Source organism: Pimephales promelas, chromosome 4 (assembly GCF_988280905.1).
Source record: "Pimephales promelas chromosome 4, fPimPro1.hap1.1, whole genome shotgun sequence".
Classification (NCBI taxonomy): Eukaryota; Metazoa; Chordata; class Actinopteri; order Cypriniformes; family Leuciscidae; genus Pimephales; species Pimephales promelas.
The window spans coordinates 45,863,599-45,886,555 of record NC_142772.1 but is presented as its reverse complement, the minus strand read 5'-3'; the positions used below and the strand labels follow the sequence as shown (position 1 = coordinate 45,886,555).

The 22,957-nt window shown below is 35.1% G+C and overlaps 1 protein-coding gene across 1 annotated transcript; it reads right to left on the bottom strand.

Annotated features, from left to right (window-relative positions):
- Positions 1-216: 216 nt before the first annotated feature.
- mybbp1a (MYB binding protein (P160) 1a) lies at positions 217-22,397 on the bottom strand. The gene is made up of 27 exons (XM_039659132.2): positions 22,150-22,397; positions 20,759-20,854; positions 20,583-20,666; positions 20,430-20,504; positions 20,233-20,340; positions 17,362-17,552; positions 16,232-16,399; positions 14,337-14,454; positions 13,094-13,383; positions 12,454-12,564; positions 12,238-12,363; positions 11,012-11,218; positions 10,792-10,900; positions 9,996-10,083; positions 9,069-9,232; positions 8,013-8,129; positions 7,778-7,915; positions 7,391-7,564; positions 6,410-6,567; positions 5,052-5,186; positions 4,851-4,926; positions 4,638-4,769; positions 2,369-2,437; positions 2,163-2,276; positions 1,277-1,375; positions 1,065-1,189; positions 217-797 (listed from the first exon to the last, which is right to left on the bottom strand). The coding sequence occupies exons 1-27, from the start codon at positions 22,345-22,347 to the stop codon at positions 461-463; spliced, it is 3,807 nt and encodes a 1,268-aa protein (XP_039515066.2). The 5' UTR covers positions 22,348-22,397; the 3' UTR covers positions 217-460.
- Between the last annotated feature and the right edge of the window lie 560 nt (positions 22,398-22,957).

The window sequence follows — 22,957 nt, the reverse complement described above, 5'->3', positions numbered from 1 at the left end:
TCACTGTTATGCTTTTAATTGGAACACAACCCAATTAATTTTCCATTACAGATGGATCCATCTTATTATTCAGCCATTCTCCATTTATCCAACTATGCATCGATCTACTGTACAGTATTTAACATTTATTTCACAGCCTTTACAGTGTAACTGAAACACAGCAAGTCATTTTCAATTACTGCCACACACATACAGTAAAAACACTGACACCACATATAAAGAATAAAATACCTTTTAGTATTCCACGTATTGCTTTTACAAAAAATTGTATCATGCAAGTAATCAAATACAGATATCTGAAACAAAAACAATTTCTTTCTTTACACTGGCTGATTTCTCTGAACAGATCAGCTGATCTTGAGCCATTCATTAAAATAACAGAATTATGATGACCAGGGCTGCAAAGGACAAACAGCAACCCGACCAGTATTCATCACAGTTATATCACATTATTGTCCAATTATTTCCCATCATCTCCCTGCTGCCCTCCTTTCTTTTTTTTCTTTTTTTGTTGTGGCTGTGTTTTGGTTTTCTTAGTGGCCGGCTGATCTTGTGTCTCTTCTCCTCCTTGCTGTTTCCTCTTCTTGTTTTTCTTCTTGTTCTTCTTCTTCTTTCCCTCTCCTGACACTCCTTCGGGGGTTTCTGTGGAGGCTGGTGTTTCTTTCCCCTCCAGTACCGCGGGCTTCTTGCGGTTCTTGCGTTTCTTCGTCTCAGGAAGGAAGCCCTTCTTCTTCTTTGTGTTCTCTTCTGTCTGCTTTGCCTCTACAACTTTCTTCACCTTTTCCATCTTTGGTTTTCTACATAAAGAAAAGGAGCATAGAGACATTGAATACAGGTTTATTATCAGATGGGTGGATAATATATATACAGTATATAAACACAAATATATATATATATATATATATATATATAAAATAAATAATTCATTACATTTATATAGCGCTTTTCTCGGCACTCAAAGCGCTTTACATAGAGGGGGGAATCTCCTCAACCACCAAAATTAGAAGAAAAAAAAATTATATTCATATATATGCTCAAAATTAGAAAAAAAAAATATTACTCACAGAATGCCAAAGAATTTCATCACGCTCCAGTACGTGTCCTCCAGCTTGCCTGGTTTCTGCAGGATTCCTTCTGCGTTCATGGACTTGAGAATATTCTGGAGGGGCTCCAGGTTAACTTGCATTTTCTGCTCAGAAAGAAACATAATTTCACAAGTCACAATTGAACTGACGTAAACAAGCACAAGGTTTAGTAAAAACAGTGATTCATTTACCTGTTGGTGAACGGTTTTGACAAGGTGCTGACAGAGCTCCAGCACCTTCACCATCTTTTCATGAACCGTTTTGTTCTTACATTGTACATTTTCAAAACTCTGGAAGAAAAGGATTATTTATTAGAAATATGCACATGTTCCCTCAAGAGCACTCAAGGCAAAATGGTAAACTATGGTAAACAAAAATGGTCAAAATGGTAAACATCAATGTATAGTGAATAAGCAACTTTTCTATTTTGTAGATATATTTATTTTGTTAAAAAAGAACTGACTGCTACAAGCCATTACCTTAATGTATTAATCATTTAAACAGCTATTTAAATAATGCAATAAATAAAAAATACATAAAAAATAATTACACAACCGTTCAAAAGTTTGGGGTCAGTAAGAAAATTTTTTTTGTTTTGAAAAATTACTTTCAGTTCGCAAAGAGTCTTTATATTGATCAAAAATGACAGTTCACATTATTGATAATGATGATTAATAAAAAATAATTATCGAGCATTAAATCGGCATATTAGAATGATTTCTGAAGGATCATGTGACACTGAAGACTGGTGTAATGATGCTGAAAATTCAGCTTTGAGTCAACGGAATAAATTACATTTTTAAATATATTCGAATATTTAACAGTTATTTTTAATTTGTAATAATATTCCACAATATTGCAGATTTTAATGTATTTTTGAGACAAAAGACTAATCCTACTGACCCCAGATTTCTGAATGGTAGTGTATCAAGTTCCTATTGGATTTCACTGGAATAGGTGCAAAGCATTGATATTTTAGTACCATGACACACTTGAACGTTAAGGTTACAGATACTCTCAACTGTTAAAACATTTAGCATTTTGAGAAACTCAAGCTAAGAGCTGAAGGAAGCCTACATTTGCGAGCTGATCCGCAACTTTCTGATACAACTCAGTAGTCTGGACATCAGACATCAGGTTCTTCACTTCTTTCGTCTGCAAGGCCTGCAGCACCATGACACATGCCTGACCCTGAACAAAAAGACATTGAACATATAACAATCAATGATAATTAAATGACCTAGTAAAGGATCATACTTCAATATTCTTAGGTTTCTTATTACCTGCTGATGTTCCCTCAGACCTCCTGTGATGTTCTCCACAGCGATGTCCAACAGGTTCACACACAACACCTTCAAACAAACAAACAAATTAATCACTTAAGAGTTTTCACAAGATAGAGACTCATTTTTTGAGTGGTGTTTTCCAGTGTAAGATGTTCAGTCAACGTTTAATTTGAACAATTCCCTTATAAAGTATGAGCAATGGCAATAATGATTAGGGATGCACCGAAATGAAAATTCTTGGCCGAAACCGAAAACCGAAAAAGAGGAAACCAAGGCCGAAAACCGAAAACCGAAACACCGAAATAAATTATGCCAATTATTAGTATCATTGCATTTATGGCTATGACTGTGTACAAACTTTACTAAAATCAAGGCATTGCAATTGCATAAATTAATATAACATTTTCAAAGAATAAATCAATTACAAATTATGCAAATATATATTTAGCACAATGCACAGTATAAAATAAAATTCAAACTAAAATGTTTAACTTGACCCCACTCATGTGTACACTAAATAATAATCTGATGGCCTGCAGAAAGGTTTTAAAATGAAATGTCCTCTCAAAAACAAAGCCGAGCGCAAACTTCTCATAACACTAGCACCCAGTTTGCATGTCTAAATTAGTTACATTTTAAAAATTTTGCATACAATAGCATAAAAAGCCTTTTTAAATGAACAATGGTCCATGTTTAATACAAATGTACATGAAACTTAATGAAACATGTTTAGTGAATGTAGAAAATATTTAAGAGAGCATTAATTTAGTTCTATACATACATGTTCCCATATGCATATTTTTTTTTGTAATGTAACAAGCAATAATCTCAGGGTTTACTGGGTTTATGATTATTTTTGTATTGGTGGAATACTAAAAAATAAACATTGTCATGTATTTATCTGTCTTCTTCTCATCGATTCCTGATGGTTAGAGGACAGGTACTTGAGCCGTCCCCTGTCGTTTCAAGGAATAGTACAACAAGACGCGGAACGGAGTGCGCGTCAAGTATAAACGCCTCGACCGTTTGGAGCGGTGCACGCGCTGTTTGTGGAGACTCGCGCTGCCTTGTTTACTTTCGCCTGCCTTCGCAGCGCGAGTCTTATTTATAATTTCTAATTGTTTCATCCACCTTTATCTGCTCTAAACAATGCGTGCCGCCATGACGACGAATCCGGTTGTGAGCGGGTCAAGAGCGGTGCGCGCGCTGTCTGTGGAGACTCCCGCTGCCTTGTTTATACTTTCGCCTGCCTCCGCAGCGCGAGTCTCCACAGACAGCGCGCGCACCGCTCTTGACCCGCTCGCAACCGGATTCGTCGTCATGGCGGCACGCATTGTTTAGAGCAGATATAGGTGGATAAACAAGGTTTCCGTCTCCTCGCGGGTTCAGATACACTGAAATACTTCCACACCGCAGACATGTTGCTTCAGACAAGCACATGCAGGTCGCGGTTTCTGTTTGCGTCATCACAACATTTCGGCCGTATTGTTTCGGTGATAAAAGTCTTTCGGCCGAAAACCGAAAATGCACTTTTGGGCCATTTTCGGCCGAAAATTTTCGGCGGCCGAATATTCGGTGCATCCCTAATAATGATATTTGTTGGCCTTATCAAATCTCATTAATAATTAGCAGTCTACGTTTAAATAGGGCGGAACAATTAATTTAATCAGAATAAAATCAAAATATGGCTTATTGTGATTATCATATCATAAAAGCTTTGATTTAAAGGAGTAGTTCCACTTTTTTAAAAAAAATTTGCGGATAATTTACTCACCCCCATGTCATCCAAGATGTCCACGTCTTTCTTTCTTCAGTCGAAAAGAAATTAAGGTTTTTGAGGAAAACATTCCAGGATTTTTTTCCATATAATGGACTTCAATGGGAACCAAACGGTTCAAGGTCCAAAAGACACTTTCAGTGAAGTGCATTATATGGAGAAAAATCCTGGAATTTCCCTTAATTTCTTTTCGACTGAAGAAAGAAAGACATGGACATCTTGGATGACATGGGGGTGAGTAAATTATCCGCAGTTTTTTTAAAAGTGAACTATTCCTTTAAGTAACTAAATACATTTCAACTTCACAGTGAAGCTTGGGTTGCTTATAATGTCCATCTGGGAACGTATTATGTGTTACAATTTCACCAGATTGAACTGCTTAAAAACCTGCTGCCAACTAAGGAAAATATCAACAGTGTTTCTCAGAACTCGCTCACTGCGCCTTTAACCATACAATTGCTATTTACTATTGAAGCGGTTTAGACTCACAGGGAACCTGATGAAGAGGTCGTTGAACATGGCTCCAGTGAAAGGGCTTTTCCTTTTCGTCATGAAAGACGTCAACGCGCTCCTGAAGCAAGTTGTGACCCTCTCAACATCCACTTTACCCATAAACTTTGCCTGCAATTAGCAAAAAGTTACTCCATCAAGCTCAGTCCTTGGAGATTAGCAACGCTGTTTCAATTTGAGATTGAAGATTACCTCTGACGGTGCGTTTGTCGAACCCTGTTCGCCGCTCACAACGCCTCTCAACACCTTCAGCAAGTAAAGACAAGCACTACAAAACAAAAACGTAATTTAAACAAATATATTCACAATGAACATAAATGAGAGTTTGTATACTGCAGATACTAAGTTTCGCCTGCAATCTTAAAATAAGCATCAATATCCAGAAGTCATTACCTGAAGTAGTACAGACACACAGACGAGTCTGTCAGTTTCTGAGCTCGACCAATCAGACGCTCAAACATTTCATGAAGCTCCGCCTCTCGCCCATCAACTTCCCTGCAGTAATACTTGCCACGACAGAGTCGGTTCCTGCCAATTAGAGACAGAGCGACAAACTATAAGAACTGCATGTCAAATGAGGAAGCGAATCTCAAACCTATTAAGCAACATAAAACTAAAGAAAAAAAATATATAAATATTTTAAGTTGAATTACGAAAACTCCTGAAACTCAATTAAAGCTATATATATATATATATATATATATATATATATATACAGTGGGTACGGAAAGTATTCAGACCCCCTTAAATTGTTCACTCTTTGTTATTTTGCAGCCATTTGCTAAAATCATTCATTTATTATTTATTATTGATATTTCAGTTTTTCTTTTTTTTTATAAATGTGCAAAAATGTCAACAATTCTGTATTTTTCGGTCAATATGGAATGCTGTGTGTACAATAATGAGGGGAAAAAAACGAACTTAAATGTTTTTAGCAAATGGCTGCAAAATAACAAAGAGTGAAAAATTTAAGGGGGTCTGAATGCTTTCCGTACCCACTGTAAACATATATATGAATAAAAACAATAAAAGCACATAATATTTCTAAAACTTAAAATGTAGGGTAGGAAATGTTTTTCATAAACACTTTTTGCTATACTGGCCTTATAATACACTCTCTTCACATTCTGAGAGCAATCTATTATAGAAGTGGTCTTAATATTTAAAAAATGTACTTCTATCTTCTGTGAAAGTCTCAGGACCAAAATATATTCGTCCAATGCTATGTAGAGTTGTAGACGCAGTCATCGAGCGCCAAAAACAAACAGCAGCCGCCTTTTACAGTTTCTCCTAAACCAAAACAACGAGCTTATGCCGCGTTCATGACATCATAACCGTAATTATGAGATGGCAACCTGTGACGTTCACATCCTCAGATTTGGATTTATGCATTTCTGAGTCAACACCATCAACACCGAAATGAATCTGCAGCAGTCAGGAGGTACAACTAGAGCTCTGTAGGTCATTTACGTTCATTATTATTCTGTTATGAGCTTTGAGACATGGGGAAATTTAACTTTACAGACTCTGCTGTGCGTGTTTGTGTTTTGAAGGGGGCGTGGCTTTGGTGACGCTCTGAAGGGAGGGTGGGATCTCAGGCTTTCAAAGCTTGCTTGCTATTGCTAGACTCTCTGAAATTGCCTACCCTACCTTTAAACAAAAGTATACAAACAGAATTATACAAATAAAAGCTAATTGAAAATATATATAAATGCTATAATAGTAAATAATACTACAATAACATTGCTCACCTGAAGATGTCTGCGGCCTTTCGCAGGTAGTCCTGTTCCTGTTGGCTGGTTTCAGAGCTCATCCCGTTCTCGATCACACTAAGCAGCGGTTCCACCATCCCAAGAACCAGAGCACTGCTTCCCTGTTTGTTCAAGAACAACTCCACCATGTCCAGTACCTGAAAACAACACCACAAATTATTTGAATTATCGACTGAGAGACAAAACCTGCATATTTCAACTACATATTGTTTTCAAAATCGACAAGTCACTAATCCGTCTAATGATTGGGCCGGTTTCAGTTTTACCAGAACCCATTCGGTCATTTGAACAGAATGATTTTTAAAAGTTGGACTATTTTAACACACAAAAAAATAAGACATCTGTGTGACTATATATGACTGCAGAAGCGGAGTGTATATATATATATATAGCTGGGCAACGATTAATCGCATCCAAAATAAAAGTTTGTGTTTAATTAATAATATTTATAAAGTACGTATAAATCTATATACAGTATATTCATGCAAATATTTCTTCAATATATACATCCATGTGTGTGTATTTATATATGCAAAATAATTATACACACTACACACACATATATTATGTAAACACAAACTTTTATTTTGGATGCGATTAATCGCGATTTGCCCAGCCCTAATATATATATATATATATATATATATATATATATAAAATAAAATAAAGAAAAATAGAGAAAAGGTCTAGTTCAAATAATAGTGTAGTTAACTAACTAGACCTTGTTAATTTATACAGCACTATAAAAAATACATTAAGATAAAAAAAAAATTATAATGTACATAATATACACACATATACATACACATTTTATTTTTTAAAGCATAAAACTATTTTTTTTATACAAGCAGAGAAGAACTACTGCTAAAACAATACATAATCTTCAAGACATATAGATAGGAAATAGATAAGGATAAGATAACAAAAATCCAGTATATGAGCCTAATGGGCAAGACCTACTTTAATCTTGAAGTCCCGCACGAGGACCTTTTCCTTGCTGATTCTGTCCTTCTCGTCTTTCTTGGCCTGGATCCTCATCTTCTGCTCCAGAAAGAGAGAAGACAGGCTTCCGTCCAGCTTCATCATCGCCGCATCATCCAGATCCTCATCATCACTGCCATCCTGTTCAGTGGCCTAAACGAGAACAGAACATCTGCTTTGAATTGTGAATGAGTTATAAAACAGTAAGTGAGCAGAGCGTTCCCTTTATAATCACTGACTAAGCTCTGCACATTTGCACAACCAAAAATTATATCGTCAGAAAAGATATTGCAATAATATCTGTGATATTCACTGTATCGCCCAGGCCTGTATTTTAGTAGTGAAAATTAATTTACTTGTTCATACCAGAGCATTCTGACCCTGCAGAACCTTCATCAGCTCCAATCGGAAGTTCTGATCAACCTCTCCTCCTTCCTCCATGGCTTCTTCATCATCATCATCATCATCATCATCATCATCTGAGGAATCAGAACCTTCTTCATCCTGATGTAATCATTAAAAAAAGAGGCGAGAACATTTTTTTAATTTGCAGATTTTTTTTTGGTTTGATGCGATAAATATTCATGTTGATCAGTCTCACCTCCTCTTCCTCTTCCATGTCATCTAGCTCTTCCTCATCTTTTTGTTTTTTCTTTTTGTCTTTCCCATCAGTAACCACAACACCACTTTCATCCTCATCCTTGTTGGGGTCCAGAACCTAAAAATCAACAAGAAATTGAAACAGACCCCATATAAATTCTCTGAATCTTATTTTGCACAGATAATCACAAGTACGTGGATGAGGAATATGGAATGCCAAAGCTGACTTAATTAAAAATAAATAAATACACGAAGAAATGTAAAAAAGCAAAAATACATAAATAAATAAATATACAAAGAAATGTAAAAAATTACAAATAAATGAGTATTTATACTTTTATTTCCTTGTATTTTTTCACACATTTATTTTTTTGATTTTTACAATTATTCATTTATTTATTTCGACTTATTTATTTCCACATTCATGTATTTAAGTTTTTATGTCTACATTTATTTATTTTCACATTTATTTATTTCTACATTTACTTATTTTCACATTTATTTATTTCTACATTTATTTATTTCCACATTTCTTTCTCCGTATGCTAATGCGGGGGCTGTGTTTCAACTCAGACATGAGCAATGGAGCTCAGAGTGGCAGCGCTGAAGCTTTGAGTCTATAGTGACACCTTGTGGTGTTTGACCAAACGAAACGCAAGATTAGTGCGGACAATATAACATTTTAAGTCATGTATATATCCTAACTGTACGTAGGGAAGGCTATATAGAGTTAACACACACATGAACAGAAACTGCACTTTAACGGGTCTGATAGCAGCAAAATGACTTAAAAGATTTTTTTTTAAATAATTTTAAAAGTTGCCTATAAAATAATATAACAATAAGTAATATATATGTAATATAACAAATAAAATGAAAAGTAATAATATTACTCAAATAAATAGAAATTAAAACTAAATAGAATTATAAACAAAACGTCAAAACCACATAAAAACTAAAATTAAAATAAAGCTAGTTCAAAAATATGAATAAATACTATAATAGTGTATAAATACAAGAGTAAAAAAGCACTGTTCATTAGTCAATAGTCTCTTACATTCAGGATGGAGCTGAGCGCTCCTTGCGTGAGGTGAGGGCAGATACGGCTAAACACTGCTTTACACACAAACCGAATGAGTCGACTGGGCTGAGACAGGAGCGACAACAGGATCTCAACAACCACCTCCACCCAGTGCGGCTCCTCCTCCGAGCCCTTGCCACCTGTAACACACACACACCATTACAGCATAAACACAACATGCACAATGAACAAACACACATCAGGAATTATGGATCACTAATCAATAACAAAAGCCGAAACAATGGCTGTATTTCATTTAAGGAACACTCCGACTTTATTGGACTTTACTGTATCCCCCAGAGTTAGATAAGTCCATACATACCTTTTTTCATCTTCGTGCGTGCTGTAACTCTGTTTGACGCACCCACCGCTAGCCTAGCTTAGCACAAAGACTTGATGTAAATGGCTACAGCTAGCATACTAATCCTAATAAGTGACAAAATAACTCAAACATATTCCGATTTACATTTAAGGTCATTTAAGACACATATCTTTCAACCGTATAAATATTGGGATCTATATTCTAAGGTGAAGCACTGCTACTTGAGTACGCTACGGAGTGATCACCGCAGCACCAGAAACCGCAGACCCAATATTTATATGGTTAAAAGATGTCTGTGTCTCATATGACATTGTTTTGAAAATAGAAACCACAACATGCAAATAGGAAAATGTTTGAGTTATTTTGTCACTTAGTAGGATTAGTATGCTAGCAGTAGCCATTTACATCCAGTCTTTGTGCTAAGCTAGGCTAGCGGTGGGTGCGTCAGACAGAGTTACAGCACGCACGGAGATGAAAAAGGTATGTATGGACTTATCAAACTCTGGGGGACACAGTGAATAAGCTAAAGTCCCAAAAAGGTCGAAGTGTTCCTTTAACCGCATCGAACTCCTCCAACTTACTCGCTTTCTTCTTTTTGGACTTCTTAGCTTGAGCTTTCTCCATGCAAGTCCGCAAATCATTCAACAGTTCCAAACTTTCTTCTGGAGCCTGGAATGAGGAAAGAACATCAACACTTCTGTCAGGATCACTAAATATAGGCTGTGAAATCTATACTTTCTGAAATCAGTCCACAATCATTCTGTTTGGTTCATCTGGAACAGGAATGTAAAGCACATGATCTTTTATTGTACGCAATATCCAAAAACAATTTTCAAGCAGCAAAATGAAAATGTATTAACAAAAAAGAGCTTCCCATGCACAACAAGGATAGAAAATAATAATAACAGATTAATAAATAATAATAATATAATAATAATAACCGATGAATAAATAATTAATACAGTGGCTGCTTGAAAGTGTCAATTTTATTGCTTATACAAATTTTTGTTTACCAGCATGTCGTATGACAATTAATCGACATCAGAGAAACTTTTTCAAAAAGTATAGCTTTAGTTTAACGTAAATATGTGGATCATAGAAACAGTAATTATTTATTTTGCTATTTAATCATGCATTTTTATTTATTTATGACTTTTTTTTTTTTTGAGAATGTTTCTGGATGCAGCGGATTAAAGTGAAACAAATTCTTCTGACTGACATTGTTTTCAGGCCAAGTCATATTCCTGTAACTTTACGTAAATATGTGTGTTGTTAAGTTGTTAAATATTAACTAAAAAAATCTAAAAAGGGGATTGGATGACAAAAAGGTTTGGGAACTCCTGATCTAATACTTTTACTTTAATTTAAGCTTCAAACCTTGAACATCTGAATCCCAACGAGAAGGAAGAGGTGCTGGAATGCTGTGTGTTCAGGTGAAGAAGACTTCTTTGCTTTTTTCCCCAAGGCTTCCACTGATTCCAGCATACTGAAAACACACAAATAACACAAACTCACTAAAAGCACCTCACTTTTGTTTGCATTTAATCGCTCATATTGTGGAAAACAGCTTTTTTCTTAATATTGAAGGATACGTCACCTGTCCCAGCCCCGTCTCTGCTCTGAACTGAAGGTCTGAACGCTCTGAACGTGTTTGCTCTGTTTGAGGAGTATGGCGGCGTACTGCACCACACAGTAAATCCACATGGTTCCGTCTGCTTTAACACCCAGATTCCTCCTGAGTTTCAGTCCCTCCGCCTCAGGTGAATCTCCTATCGCAGCCATTGTGTTCAGGCCCTGCAGAAGACTGGAGGAGATGGAGTATTTCATTTAAAGGTGCAGTATGTAATATTGAGCTAGCAGCTAGTGGTTGAACTGGGTACTGCAGTCGAAATTATAAATATTGGGAAAAGTTGTTTCTCCCACGACGATCACCATAAACTGATCTATCAGCATTTTTATAAGACTGCAGGAATAGAGCTGTTTTATTTATTAAACATGCTATGCTATTTTTATGCTTTACTACAGTAAAAAAAAAAAAATTACACTTATTAATTTAATTAACATTTAGAAAAAAAAAGTAAAAAAAAAAAAAAGCTCTTTATTTTGACTAGAGCCCGACTGATAAAGGATTTTGAAGGCCGATACCGATACAAATATTTGTCGGTTTTAAAATCCAATATTCCGATATATCGGCCGATATATATATATTTTTTTTTTTTCAGAAACGCGCAACAAACATTAACAGATTTCCCCAACATTAGTTATTTGTAGTTATGTATGAGTTTTAACTAAATAAAATAATATGATAATTCATTTTAAAAAGAAACTTGTTTCTTTTATTGTCACAACAGAACAGAGGAACCAAAGCTCATTAATGTTAACGTTAGTGGTCTTCCACTGATGATACTAGTGACATTAGCTAGCTTTGTGGTGTAAAGTGCCCTCTGGTGGACAAACTATACAACTCCAACACTCATGACATGGTTCAAGCGTATTTCGGACATTTTTATTTTATTTTTGAAATATTCATTTATCGGCCATTATAATTGCCGATACCGATAGTTTGGAAAATGCCTAATATCGTCCGATAATATCGGCCTGCCGATATATCGGTCTGGCTCTAACTTCGACTTATTAATTTCCAAAATTGTTTTTAATTCCAATATTGCCTTTTTATTGGTTATCATCAGCCATAATTACTGGCATCAGGAAATCGTAAATTTGGAACAAGACTAACACAGCCAGTGATACATAACATGGGAATAGTTCTAGATTGATTAAACGTACTAATAAAACATGTATGGTGAAGCAGAGAACTCAGACCTGTAGAAGGCTGCAGAGAGGGTGGCGCGCGTCTGTTGATCTATGGGCACTGAAAAGGCTTGCACTGTCTCAGGGACTTCTGGGGTGGGTTTCTTCACATCAAAGAAGCCGTGGAAGAAAATAAACCTACAGGAGAAAGATAAAACATTACAGTTTACATCAGTATACATGCCAGGTAGAGACCACTGGTGAAATAAATATAAATTATAAAAATACCTAGCCATTTTCATGACGAGATCCTCCTGCTTCTTAATCTGATGGTTTTCCACAATGAAAGTGAGGCGTGGAATGATCCATTTACGAAACCTGGCAACACAGCTGTCACTCCTACAGAAAAAGGTCAAATAGAAGAAATATGAAACTGACATAAATGCCTGAACACTGACAAAAAATAAAATTACCCTTGAATTGAAAATTAAAATTCAAAAACTATCAAACTCGTTTTTGATACAAAAACTATCAAATAAATTGTTAAAACAAATAATTTAACTTATTTAATTAATAACAACAATAACAAATTTATGCTTTTTTAAACAAATAAAAACTATTACCGTTATTAATTATAATATTCAAATTTTTTTAAATAAAAAAAAATACTATTACAGTTAACTAAAATTGAAACTATTAAAATTGGTTTCTATTAAGTGAAATAAAAACTGAAATGTAGTAGAAATATTCATACAGCACAACAAAACTACTAAAACTAAAATATAAGCTGAAAATTTCAAAATAAAAGCCAATTCAAAATATTAACAAAACTATAATAGTACATAAATAATACTTAAATACATCCTTTCTACTTTATCGCAGTTGAAGCTTCGAATCTTAATTCTTGTAAAATAGAGTGTAAACTCACTCTGGTCCAGACTCCTGGTTTCCTTTCTGTCTGCGGGTGCTGAAGTCCAGACACTGGTCCAGCTGTGGCTTGCAGAACGCCTCCATCAGCCACTCCACGTACCGCTCCAGCGCCGCCGGAACCATGTGCTCCAGAACCTTCCAGTAGGACGGGACCACTGGGTAGCCCTGGTTGGTGAGCTGGGTGAAGCTGAGCATCACTGTCAGCTGTTTGTCAGCGTCAGGGCAGCCCTGCATGAACTCGCTCACGTACTTCTCCATTTCCGGAGCAAACTTGAATCGGTCTGGCAACTGAAGGGAGAGACGAGAAATATACATACAATCTGATGACACAAGGAATGCAGGGCTCTCAAGTTTTGAAGATTATAAAATTATTAAGCCTACTTGGAGAGAGAGATGTTTATAATGTGACAATATGTCGGTCATCGTGTGAGAACGAAAATATGACTAGGCCTAGACTACTTGTTCTGAGCTGGGGTTGTCAGTGAACAGGCTGTTACGGACACTCATGAAAAACTGATGCTAATTATCTGAGAAACGTAACGTTCTCTAACAGCAGTTAAGTTTTTGCAAAATTTTTGTAACATTAAAACAGGTGATCATGACTTATCTTGAATCTTACCCAGCTACAATAGTGCTATTTTCTGATTGGCTATTGTGTAACCCCTTTCTTTTTTTTATTGGCTGATAAGTGGCAGGCTCGACCAAAGACTCCAAAGTGAGAGCGGCACGGCAAGAGAAACTTTGGGCGCTCCGGAAATATTAAATATATTCTTATTAAGAATAAGACACATTCTTATTACAGAGCCTGATGATTAATCGTTAAGATATTGAACTCTTGATTCAAACACCCATGTTATCTTATTCCTAAATGACAATGTCTATTCGCCCCAGCAGAACATTCAAGTCTGTACGCAAAAAATTCTGTAGACTGCATGCAAAAATTAAGGAAAAACTTTTCTGTTTTTAGTACATTGTTGTGGTTTAAACGTACCCTAAGATTGCATCAATTAAATCGTAACACAAGTAAGTGGTGACAAGTGACTGTTCAAAAAAAAAAGTGTCATTGAATGTGAAGTTTTTATGAGCGATTGAATCATTGAAATGTTTGAGTCAATTGAATCATTTATTAAATTGCTTTAAAAAAATTAAAACCTACTAATTTTCCTCTTTAAAGTACAAATAATGGATGCTATTGTTATCACCCATCACATAGATATACATAACCAAACATAAAGACAGACCTGTGCGGACAGTATGTGTTCACCGTAATGTCTCATCACATCACCGGATAACACAAACTCAAGCTGAGGGATTGACAGCAGAGGCAAGGATGCAGCCAGCAATCGGAAACTCAAATAACTGAGAGAGAGAGAGAAAGAGAGACTATTAGTCAAGTCAATTCAATTATTTTACTTAAAATAAACTACATTTTAAATAAATAAAATTAATCAACAATTTAACACACAAAAAAACACATATAAACACAATTAAACTAGTGAGCAGGGCAAATACATTCCCAAACGATGCAAAAATGTTCATTATTATTATGCAGTTGGTTGATTTGAAGAACACAATTGACACAAGGGGTCGACCGATATGTGATATAATTCAGGGCCGATGCTGATACCGATTATTACAGATCAAATAGACCGATAACCGATATTTTGAACTGATATATGTCTGGTGTAAATTCAAATTAAGAATAACAAAGGGTTTTGACAAATGCTTTCTTCAAATGATTTTAAACATATCTTTTGAATCTGAGAACTGTTATTATTAATACTATTATTAATTGTTATTATTAATACTATTAATATTAATGTTATTATTAATGGCTTTGCATGTTAAACAGACCTCTTCTTTACCCGTTTTTAAAAAACTTCTTAAAACCCATCTTTTCTCTTTGGCTTTTGACACCTAGCAAGATGTCGACTCCATGAATTTTTTGTTACTAATGATGAATGTAGGGTTTTTAATTGTATGTTTATGTTTTCTGTACAGCACTTTGGTCAACTTAGGTTGTTGTAAAGTGCTAAACAAATAAAGTTGGTATGGTATACTAATGATTATAATAACTATAGCCAGCAGCATTCTGTAAACAATTTGTGAACCTTAAAGACTCTATTTTAATGTTTAAATTACATTTTAGTAATCAAAAAGCATTTCTAATTAATTGAAATCAAACTTATTACATTTATTTACAGTTCAACAAAAATTAACTTTTTAGGGCCCTATGAAATCCCGAACTTTTATTTTGACGGGTTGCCGTGGAGATCTTTGAGTTTCTGTGCGTTTATATGACATGACGATAACTTTTCTTAGTTGAAGCATTAAAAAGCTCATCGAAGTGACTCAGCGACTCAGGAGATAATGTTTATGCAGTCATGTCCTCATATAATGATGCGTCTGAGGCTGAAAACAGCGCCAGCATCACGTGTGTGTGGTAAATGAAACCACGCGTCTGCGCCATTCATTTAGAGACACGCAGGATTAATACTTAAATAATCTTTTTGCAGTTTGAAATTTGAATTGATTTGTACTGACCTGCTTTTTATTAATTCATCAAAAAGTTGACAAATTCCATGATATTACGCTTTTTTTTCCTTGAAATTCCATTTTTATGACTGGATTTCGTCTGTTTTCTGCATCACGGAAATCACAGGGCTCTATTATATCGAGGTATTTTGCAACTTCAGTGTAGTAATGTATTGCTTCTTCAGAAATTACTTTTATCGGCAAATCGGTTTTGAAAATGGGCGATACCGATAACCTTAAAAATGGTTAATATCGGTGCCGATGATCGGTCGACCCCTAATCGACACCAACCCAGATGAACAATTTCTGCTAACTTAAAATCTAGAAAACATTCTAGGCTGTGTTTCCCAAAAGCATCGCAAGCCTAAGTTGATCGTATTGGTGGCAATTGTTCTACGATCATTTTAGGCTTAAATAAGCTTTGGGGAAATGCAGCCCAACACATTTACATTAAAAAAGGATGCATTTGCATATTAATATGCGTCATAATTACGTGGAAAATAACCTTTCTTCACATGAAGTGAGGCGTGTCCATATCAGGCTGCATATTAAACGAACTAAAACCAGCAGGTTACGCTTTAACTACACATGTAAAACTCACTGTGTGGGTCCAGGCAGCTCTGACATCATGCCTCTGATGATGGCATCGGTCCAGAACATCTCGAAGTTGTCCTCTCGCAGAGACGCCTGCAGCAAGTCCAAAGCGACCGGGGGCAGAATGTTCTCCTTCTTCACAGACCGAGCGGCCATCTTTAAAACCTCCACTAACCTGGGAGTGCACATCAACAATATTAACAAAACAATAAAGCACACAAAATACGAGGATGTTGTCACGGGAAAAAAAATCTACTCTGTTTTTCTGAATTAACAAGTTAATTTTCTCAGAATTATGAGATAATTTTTCATGGAAACAAGTTTTTGCTTTGTTTTTCTGAATTAACGAGTTAATTTTTCATGAAATTTTTTTAAATTCAGAAAAACAGAGAAAAAGAAAAAATGTCCATGAAAAATTAACTCGTTAATTCAGAAAAACAGAGCAAAAACTTTTTTTCTCATGAAAAATTAACTCGCTACATTTTTCATGGAAATTTCTTTAATTCAGAAAAACAGAGCAAAAAAAATTCCCATGAAAAATTAACTTAATTCAGAAAAACAGCAAAAAAAAAATTCTCTCATGAAAAATTAACTCGTTAATTCAGAAAAACAGAGCAAAAAAATGTTCTCATGAAAAATTAACCCGTTAATTCAGAAAAACAGAGCAAAAACTTTTTTCCATGAAAAATTATCTCGTAATTCTGAGATAATTAATTTTAATTCAGAAAAAGTAGTAGAGTAGATTTTTTTTCTTCAAGTAAATGCAATACGCCTCCGTATGTTGTCAACCTTCCATGTGTAAAACAACATTTTAGCTCTTTCAAATAGAATCAACACAAAAAATAAATCAATTAAACCACATCTTAAAGATCTTATTTAAAGGTGGGTTATGTGATTTTCTCTTTTGACCATCTTTTCAAAATCACTTGAAATCCTATTCCTAATCCATTTACAGCCACTGAGTTAGAAGCACTGAAATGAAAATTAAGCAATTCAATTTATTTAATTAAACCTTTAATTAAATAAATTGAAACAATAGGGTTTTTTTGTTGTTGCATATTTAAAAATCTCTGAAAGCAAAGGCAAAACAACACGTATAGACACAGAAAGCAGAAAAGGAGAGTTCGACACACTCACTTGGGCATGTTCTCTTTAGTAATGACTGTTGTGGTTCCCAAGATTTTCTTGAGTTTTTTGGGCTTGAGCACTGAGGGGAACTTGTGCAGGGCCACTAGGAGGAGCTCCAGCTGCTCGGGGGTCTGGAGGGCAGAGGTCAGGTCAGACTGCAGGGCGCTCAACAGCACCTCTTCAAACACGTCCTTCGAAGTCTAAACAACAAAACACAACGCAGATTAAACATTACATGTAATATACATTCTATTATTAGTGTGTATAATATATACAGTATCAGTATTAACATTTCTATATTAGTTTGTATAATAATAATAATACTTTTTGTAATTATTGTTTTAATATGAATATTGCTTAATATTGTGTATTATTAATGCTATAGATATTTGTACTGCTATAAGGTAGCCCAGAAGGCACCTCATTGAGAGCTATTATATTAACTGCAATTTATTTCTTTTCCAGATATAATATTTACACCAGAGCCAGACCGATAGGGCTGCAACGATTCGTCGACAAAAATCGATAATAGAAATAGTCGACAATGAATTTCATTGTCGAATTGTCGCCAGACAAGTTTTTTTTTTTTTTTTTTTTTCCGACCGAGCACATTCGCTTCTCTGCTGAGCGATAACATACAGAAATGGCAGTGTCCAACGCAGCAGCTGCACATACCAAAACATCTAAAGTTTGAGAGCATTTTAGTCTGGATACGGTGAATAAAAAGGTTACCTGTAGGCTATCATGCAAAGCTGTCCTTGCTATCACGGCAGCACCTCGGTGATGCACGAACATTTAAAAAGAAAGCACGTCGGACAGTTGAATAAAACGGAGTTTGACTCGCCTCGGTAAGATTTACTGTATTTTCCGCACTATAAGGCGAATTTAAAAGCCTTTAATCTTCTCAAAAAACGACAGTGTGCCTTATAATCCGGATCTTCTTATATGGACCAATTAGTTAACAACGCCCCGCGTTATTAAATTCGCCCGCGAACTCGCGCTCGTGTCCATCTTATGCCTGCTTTGTCACACGGCCAGTTCAACCTCGTATAAATCAGGTTATGTGTGTCTCCCGCTCACGAGCGCTCACTCTTAACAGACACACTGTCCCCGGCGCTACTCGTCACAGAACGTTCATAAAGCGCTCCCCGTTCATAGTAACCGGGTCGTCTCACTCTCATTCATAACAGCCAGCTGTTGCTGACGAGCCGCCGCAATATATGAGTCAGGCTGCGAAAGTTACGTGCAGCGCCGCGCACTACATTCCCTTTAGCACATCTAGTTGATGCATAACGCAAAGTCGCAAACCCAGTCAAACGTGTGACTGCAGTATCTTATGCGCCTCATAATCCGGGGCGCCCTATATAGGAAAATGCTCTAAAAAAGGTCATTCATTGAAGGTGCGCCTTAAAGTGCGGAAAATAGGGCAAATAACATTTGGATCACGAGTAGTAAAGTTATTTTGCAACAGATTGACCACTGAATGTATCTCACAAAATGCACTTAATATTTTTCTTTACTGTTTTATTGCTGCTAATGTGCCTGCCCATGGTTTAGCTACAGGAAGAAAATATTTACTTGATTTTAATTTATTTTTTCTTGTAAAACTTTATAAAAATGATAGAGTTTCTCTATTTATATATTTATGTCTATACTGACCAAGCACTCTGCCTAATTGGTTTTAGACAGGGCATTTTTTATTTACTTTTAGTATGAATCGGCCTATCAGCAGCAAAGTTGAATAAAATATGCATTTTTCATTGAAGTACCCCCTTCTTTCTTGTGTTTACTATCTTTTTCCACAGAATTAAAGCAATTCATGCTAAATTTGAGAAAAATGTAATAATTATCCGATTAGTCGACTAATCGTTTCAATAGTCGGTGACTAGTCGACTATTAAAATAGTCGTTAGTTGCAGCCCTACAGGCCGATAAAGGATTTTGAAGGCCGATACCGATAAAATCCGATATTCCGATATATATCGGCCGATATTATTATTATTTTTATTTCAGAAACGCGCAACAAAATATAAACAGATTTCCCTAACATTAGTTATTTATGAGTTAACTAAAATAATATGATAATGCATTTTAAAAAGAAACTTGTTTCTATTGTCACGACAGAACATCAAAATATATTAAAGTTCTGATAAATAAAATAATAATTAGTACCTACATTGCCTTATAAGCTACCTTATAATTACAATGTCCGCTTGCTTATCCCTTTACCTGCACTTTTTCACAACATGACCTGGTTGAAGCGTGATATGTCCATTTTTATTTTGTTTTTGAAATATTAATTTAATGGCCATTATAACTGCCGATACCGATATTTTAGAAAATGCCTTGTTTAGTTTTATTTTATTTTATGTAGAACAATCATTCTGTAAACATTTTTGAGATTTGGATATGTTTTGTGTTGTGTAAAAACTGCTACAAATAAAATTATAAAAAAAATTAAATAAAAAAAAAAGCCTAATATCGGCCGATATATCGGTCTGGCTCTAATTTACACTCAAACAAAAGAGGAAATGTTTGTATACAACTCAGTTGCACATAAACACTTCTTCATGGCAAATGTATTCCAACATACATATATAATTAACAATAAATAAGCTCTTCTCTAGTGTTTTTCATGGCTAACATAACTGTGGACATTGGACTTTCCTTAGGTAAATGCAACAAGTGATATTATGCACAAGCTGCTTTATTGACGTCTTTTGTGATTGCATGAGAATGGATACGGATTTCGGTAAGTTGTACTGTACCTTTCAACATGCTTTCTGATATTCATCCGGGTTTTTCAAGATATGACTTGTATTAAAGTGGAAGAAAAGACGATACAAGGGCGAGTAAATGATGACACATTGTCATAAATCACCTCTGACAGGATGTCGACCATGGTTTTTCTGGGCAGGTCTCTCAGGTGTTCTCTGTACTGGGACAGACTCTGGAGGACCTGGACACACTCCAGCATGACCTGCGGCTCCTGAGACCGAACAAGATCCCAAATACCATCATAAATAATATGCAAATTAGGAATTAGTGATGTAACACAATCCTCAGCGACTCTCTCACCTTATGCAGACGTGTGGACTGAGACAGCGCGAGCACACCGAAGAAATTCCCAAATGCTGCACTTCTGATGAATTTCTGTTAAAAGAATCAAAGATTGGTGATCTTGATTATGATTAAGATAATAAAATATGGAGTAATGAGGGTTTCACTCACCTTTTTGGCTGTCTTGAGGTTGTGCTTTTCTTTGACGCAGTCTAGTGTGGATTTCAGCGAGATCTCCTCAAATACACTCAGCAGCTTCAGACCAGAAACAATAACAGTCGATTTCATAACTAATGACTGCCACATAAGGAAAAGCATGAAGATGAAACTTGAATGGCTAAAAGTACCTGAGCGAGAGCCACACTGTATCCTGATCGAGCATCCTCTCTTGTGTGAGAAAGACCATCCACTAGTCTCTTCAGTGAATACTTCAACTCATCCGCCTAGAAGAAAGTACAGGACAGACACATATAAACATACGCCATCAGCTGGAACCCACTGACTTTATCACAAGAGCTCATTTCATCTGTTTTGCTTTCTTCAATTAGCATTTAATGCATTTTGCAACATATGTGGATAACGGATGGATGATGATTTTAAATTGATAGATAGACAAATAGGTGGAAGGATTTTGAGATAGATTTCAGATTAATGGATGGATGATGGATAGGCAAGATGGATTTTAGATAGATAGATAGATAGATAGATAGATAGATAGATAAATGGATAGATGCTGGATAGGTAGATAGATAGATAGATAGATAGATAGATAGATAGATAGATAGATAGATAGATAGATAGATGCTGGATAGATAGATAGATGCTGGATAGATAGATAGATAGATAGATAGATAGATAGATAGATAGATAGATAGATAGATAGATGCTGGATAGATAGATGCTGGATAGATAGATGCTGGATAGATAGATAGATAGATAGATAGATAGATAGATAGATAGATAGATAGATGCTGGATAGATAGATGCTGGATAGATAGATGCTGGATAGATAGATAGATAGATAGATAGATAGATAGATAGATAGATAGATAGATAGATAGATAGATAGATAGATAGAATGGATAGATAGATAGAATGGATAGATAGATAGATAGATAGATAGATAGATAGATAGATAGATAGAATGGATAGATAGATAGATAGATAGATAGATAGATAGATAGATAGATAGATAGATAGATAGATAGATAGATAGATGGAATGATTTTAGATAGATAGATTGATGGATAAATAGATGGATGAAATGATTTTAGATAAATAGATAGATAGATAAATAGATAGATAGATAGATAGATAGATAGAATGATTTTAAATAGATAGATAGAATGATTATAGATAGATAGATAGATAGATAGATAGATAGATAGATAGATAGATAGATAGACATTCTTCATATTTGTCATAGAGGGACAAACTACAAACGTTTTAACACTCTAAATAATGGGGAAAAGTGAAAAATTAAAACAGTGTAACTTGATTTTTTTCCTCTTTCTCTTTAAATCATCTTGTCTGGAGTGTGTATACATTAAAGTTTTCATAAATAATAAAAATCCAGCCCCATGAAACCCACGTGTGTTTACGTCAACAACCAAACCTGAACGGATAATAATGACAGCTCATTACATCGGGTGATAAAACTGCACTATACCAACTCTAGCTAAGAATAATCAACATCAATAGGGATCAGGCAATATTAATATGATCATTCTCTTCATACCTTCTCGCTCTGCTTCAGGTGTTCAATCAGATCCTCTATCGCTTTGAGACGGATGTCTCGCTCGGGTTTCGCGATGTCCCAGAAATAATCCAGAAACTCTCGGTTCTGTTTGAGGATGCCTTTTGCATCGGTAACTTTGGGTCGAACGGTGTCTTTCTCGATCTCTCCCATCTCTCCCTGCATCACTGCAACCATCATGAGAGTGAGTGTGGCGCACACGTGCGTGTGGGGAGGTCGCCAAGACGTTTTCTTCCGGGGTTAACTTCCGCGACGTGAATTCAAAATAAAAGTCTCAATCCAGAAACCGAACAATAAAAGCTTTATTCTCCCAAACTAAATGATACAGGTCAGGAATCGGAAACCTTTGTTATAAATAATAAGGTTATTTTTTTATAATTATTTTATTTTTAAATTCAAAAATAGTTTACTTAAATAAAACAACAAAAGCATCTATTTAAAACAGAGCTGTTATGGTATAAATTTTATTTTATTCCCAGTTTTGTATGATATATTACCAATATAATTTAGTATTTTTTATATACAATTATATATGAATATTATTACAATACTATTATAAATTAAAAATGTAACCAACTTTATATAACATAATTGATTATAAAATATTTAAACTATTAAAGTAAGATAAATATTACATATAAATATTTATGTATGTTTGTATATATTCATTTTAATTATTTTTACAAAAGTTTGGATACATTAATATTATACATTAAAAATGTAATCAATTGTAATATCTTTATATAATATAATTTTAAATAAGATAAATTTGCCTAGATAACTTTTGCCT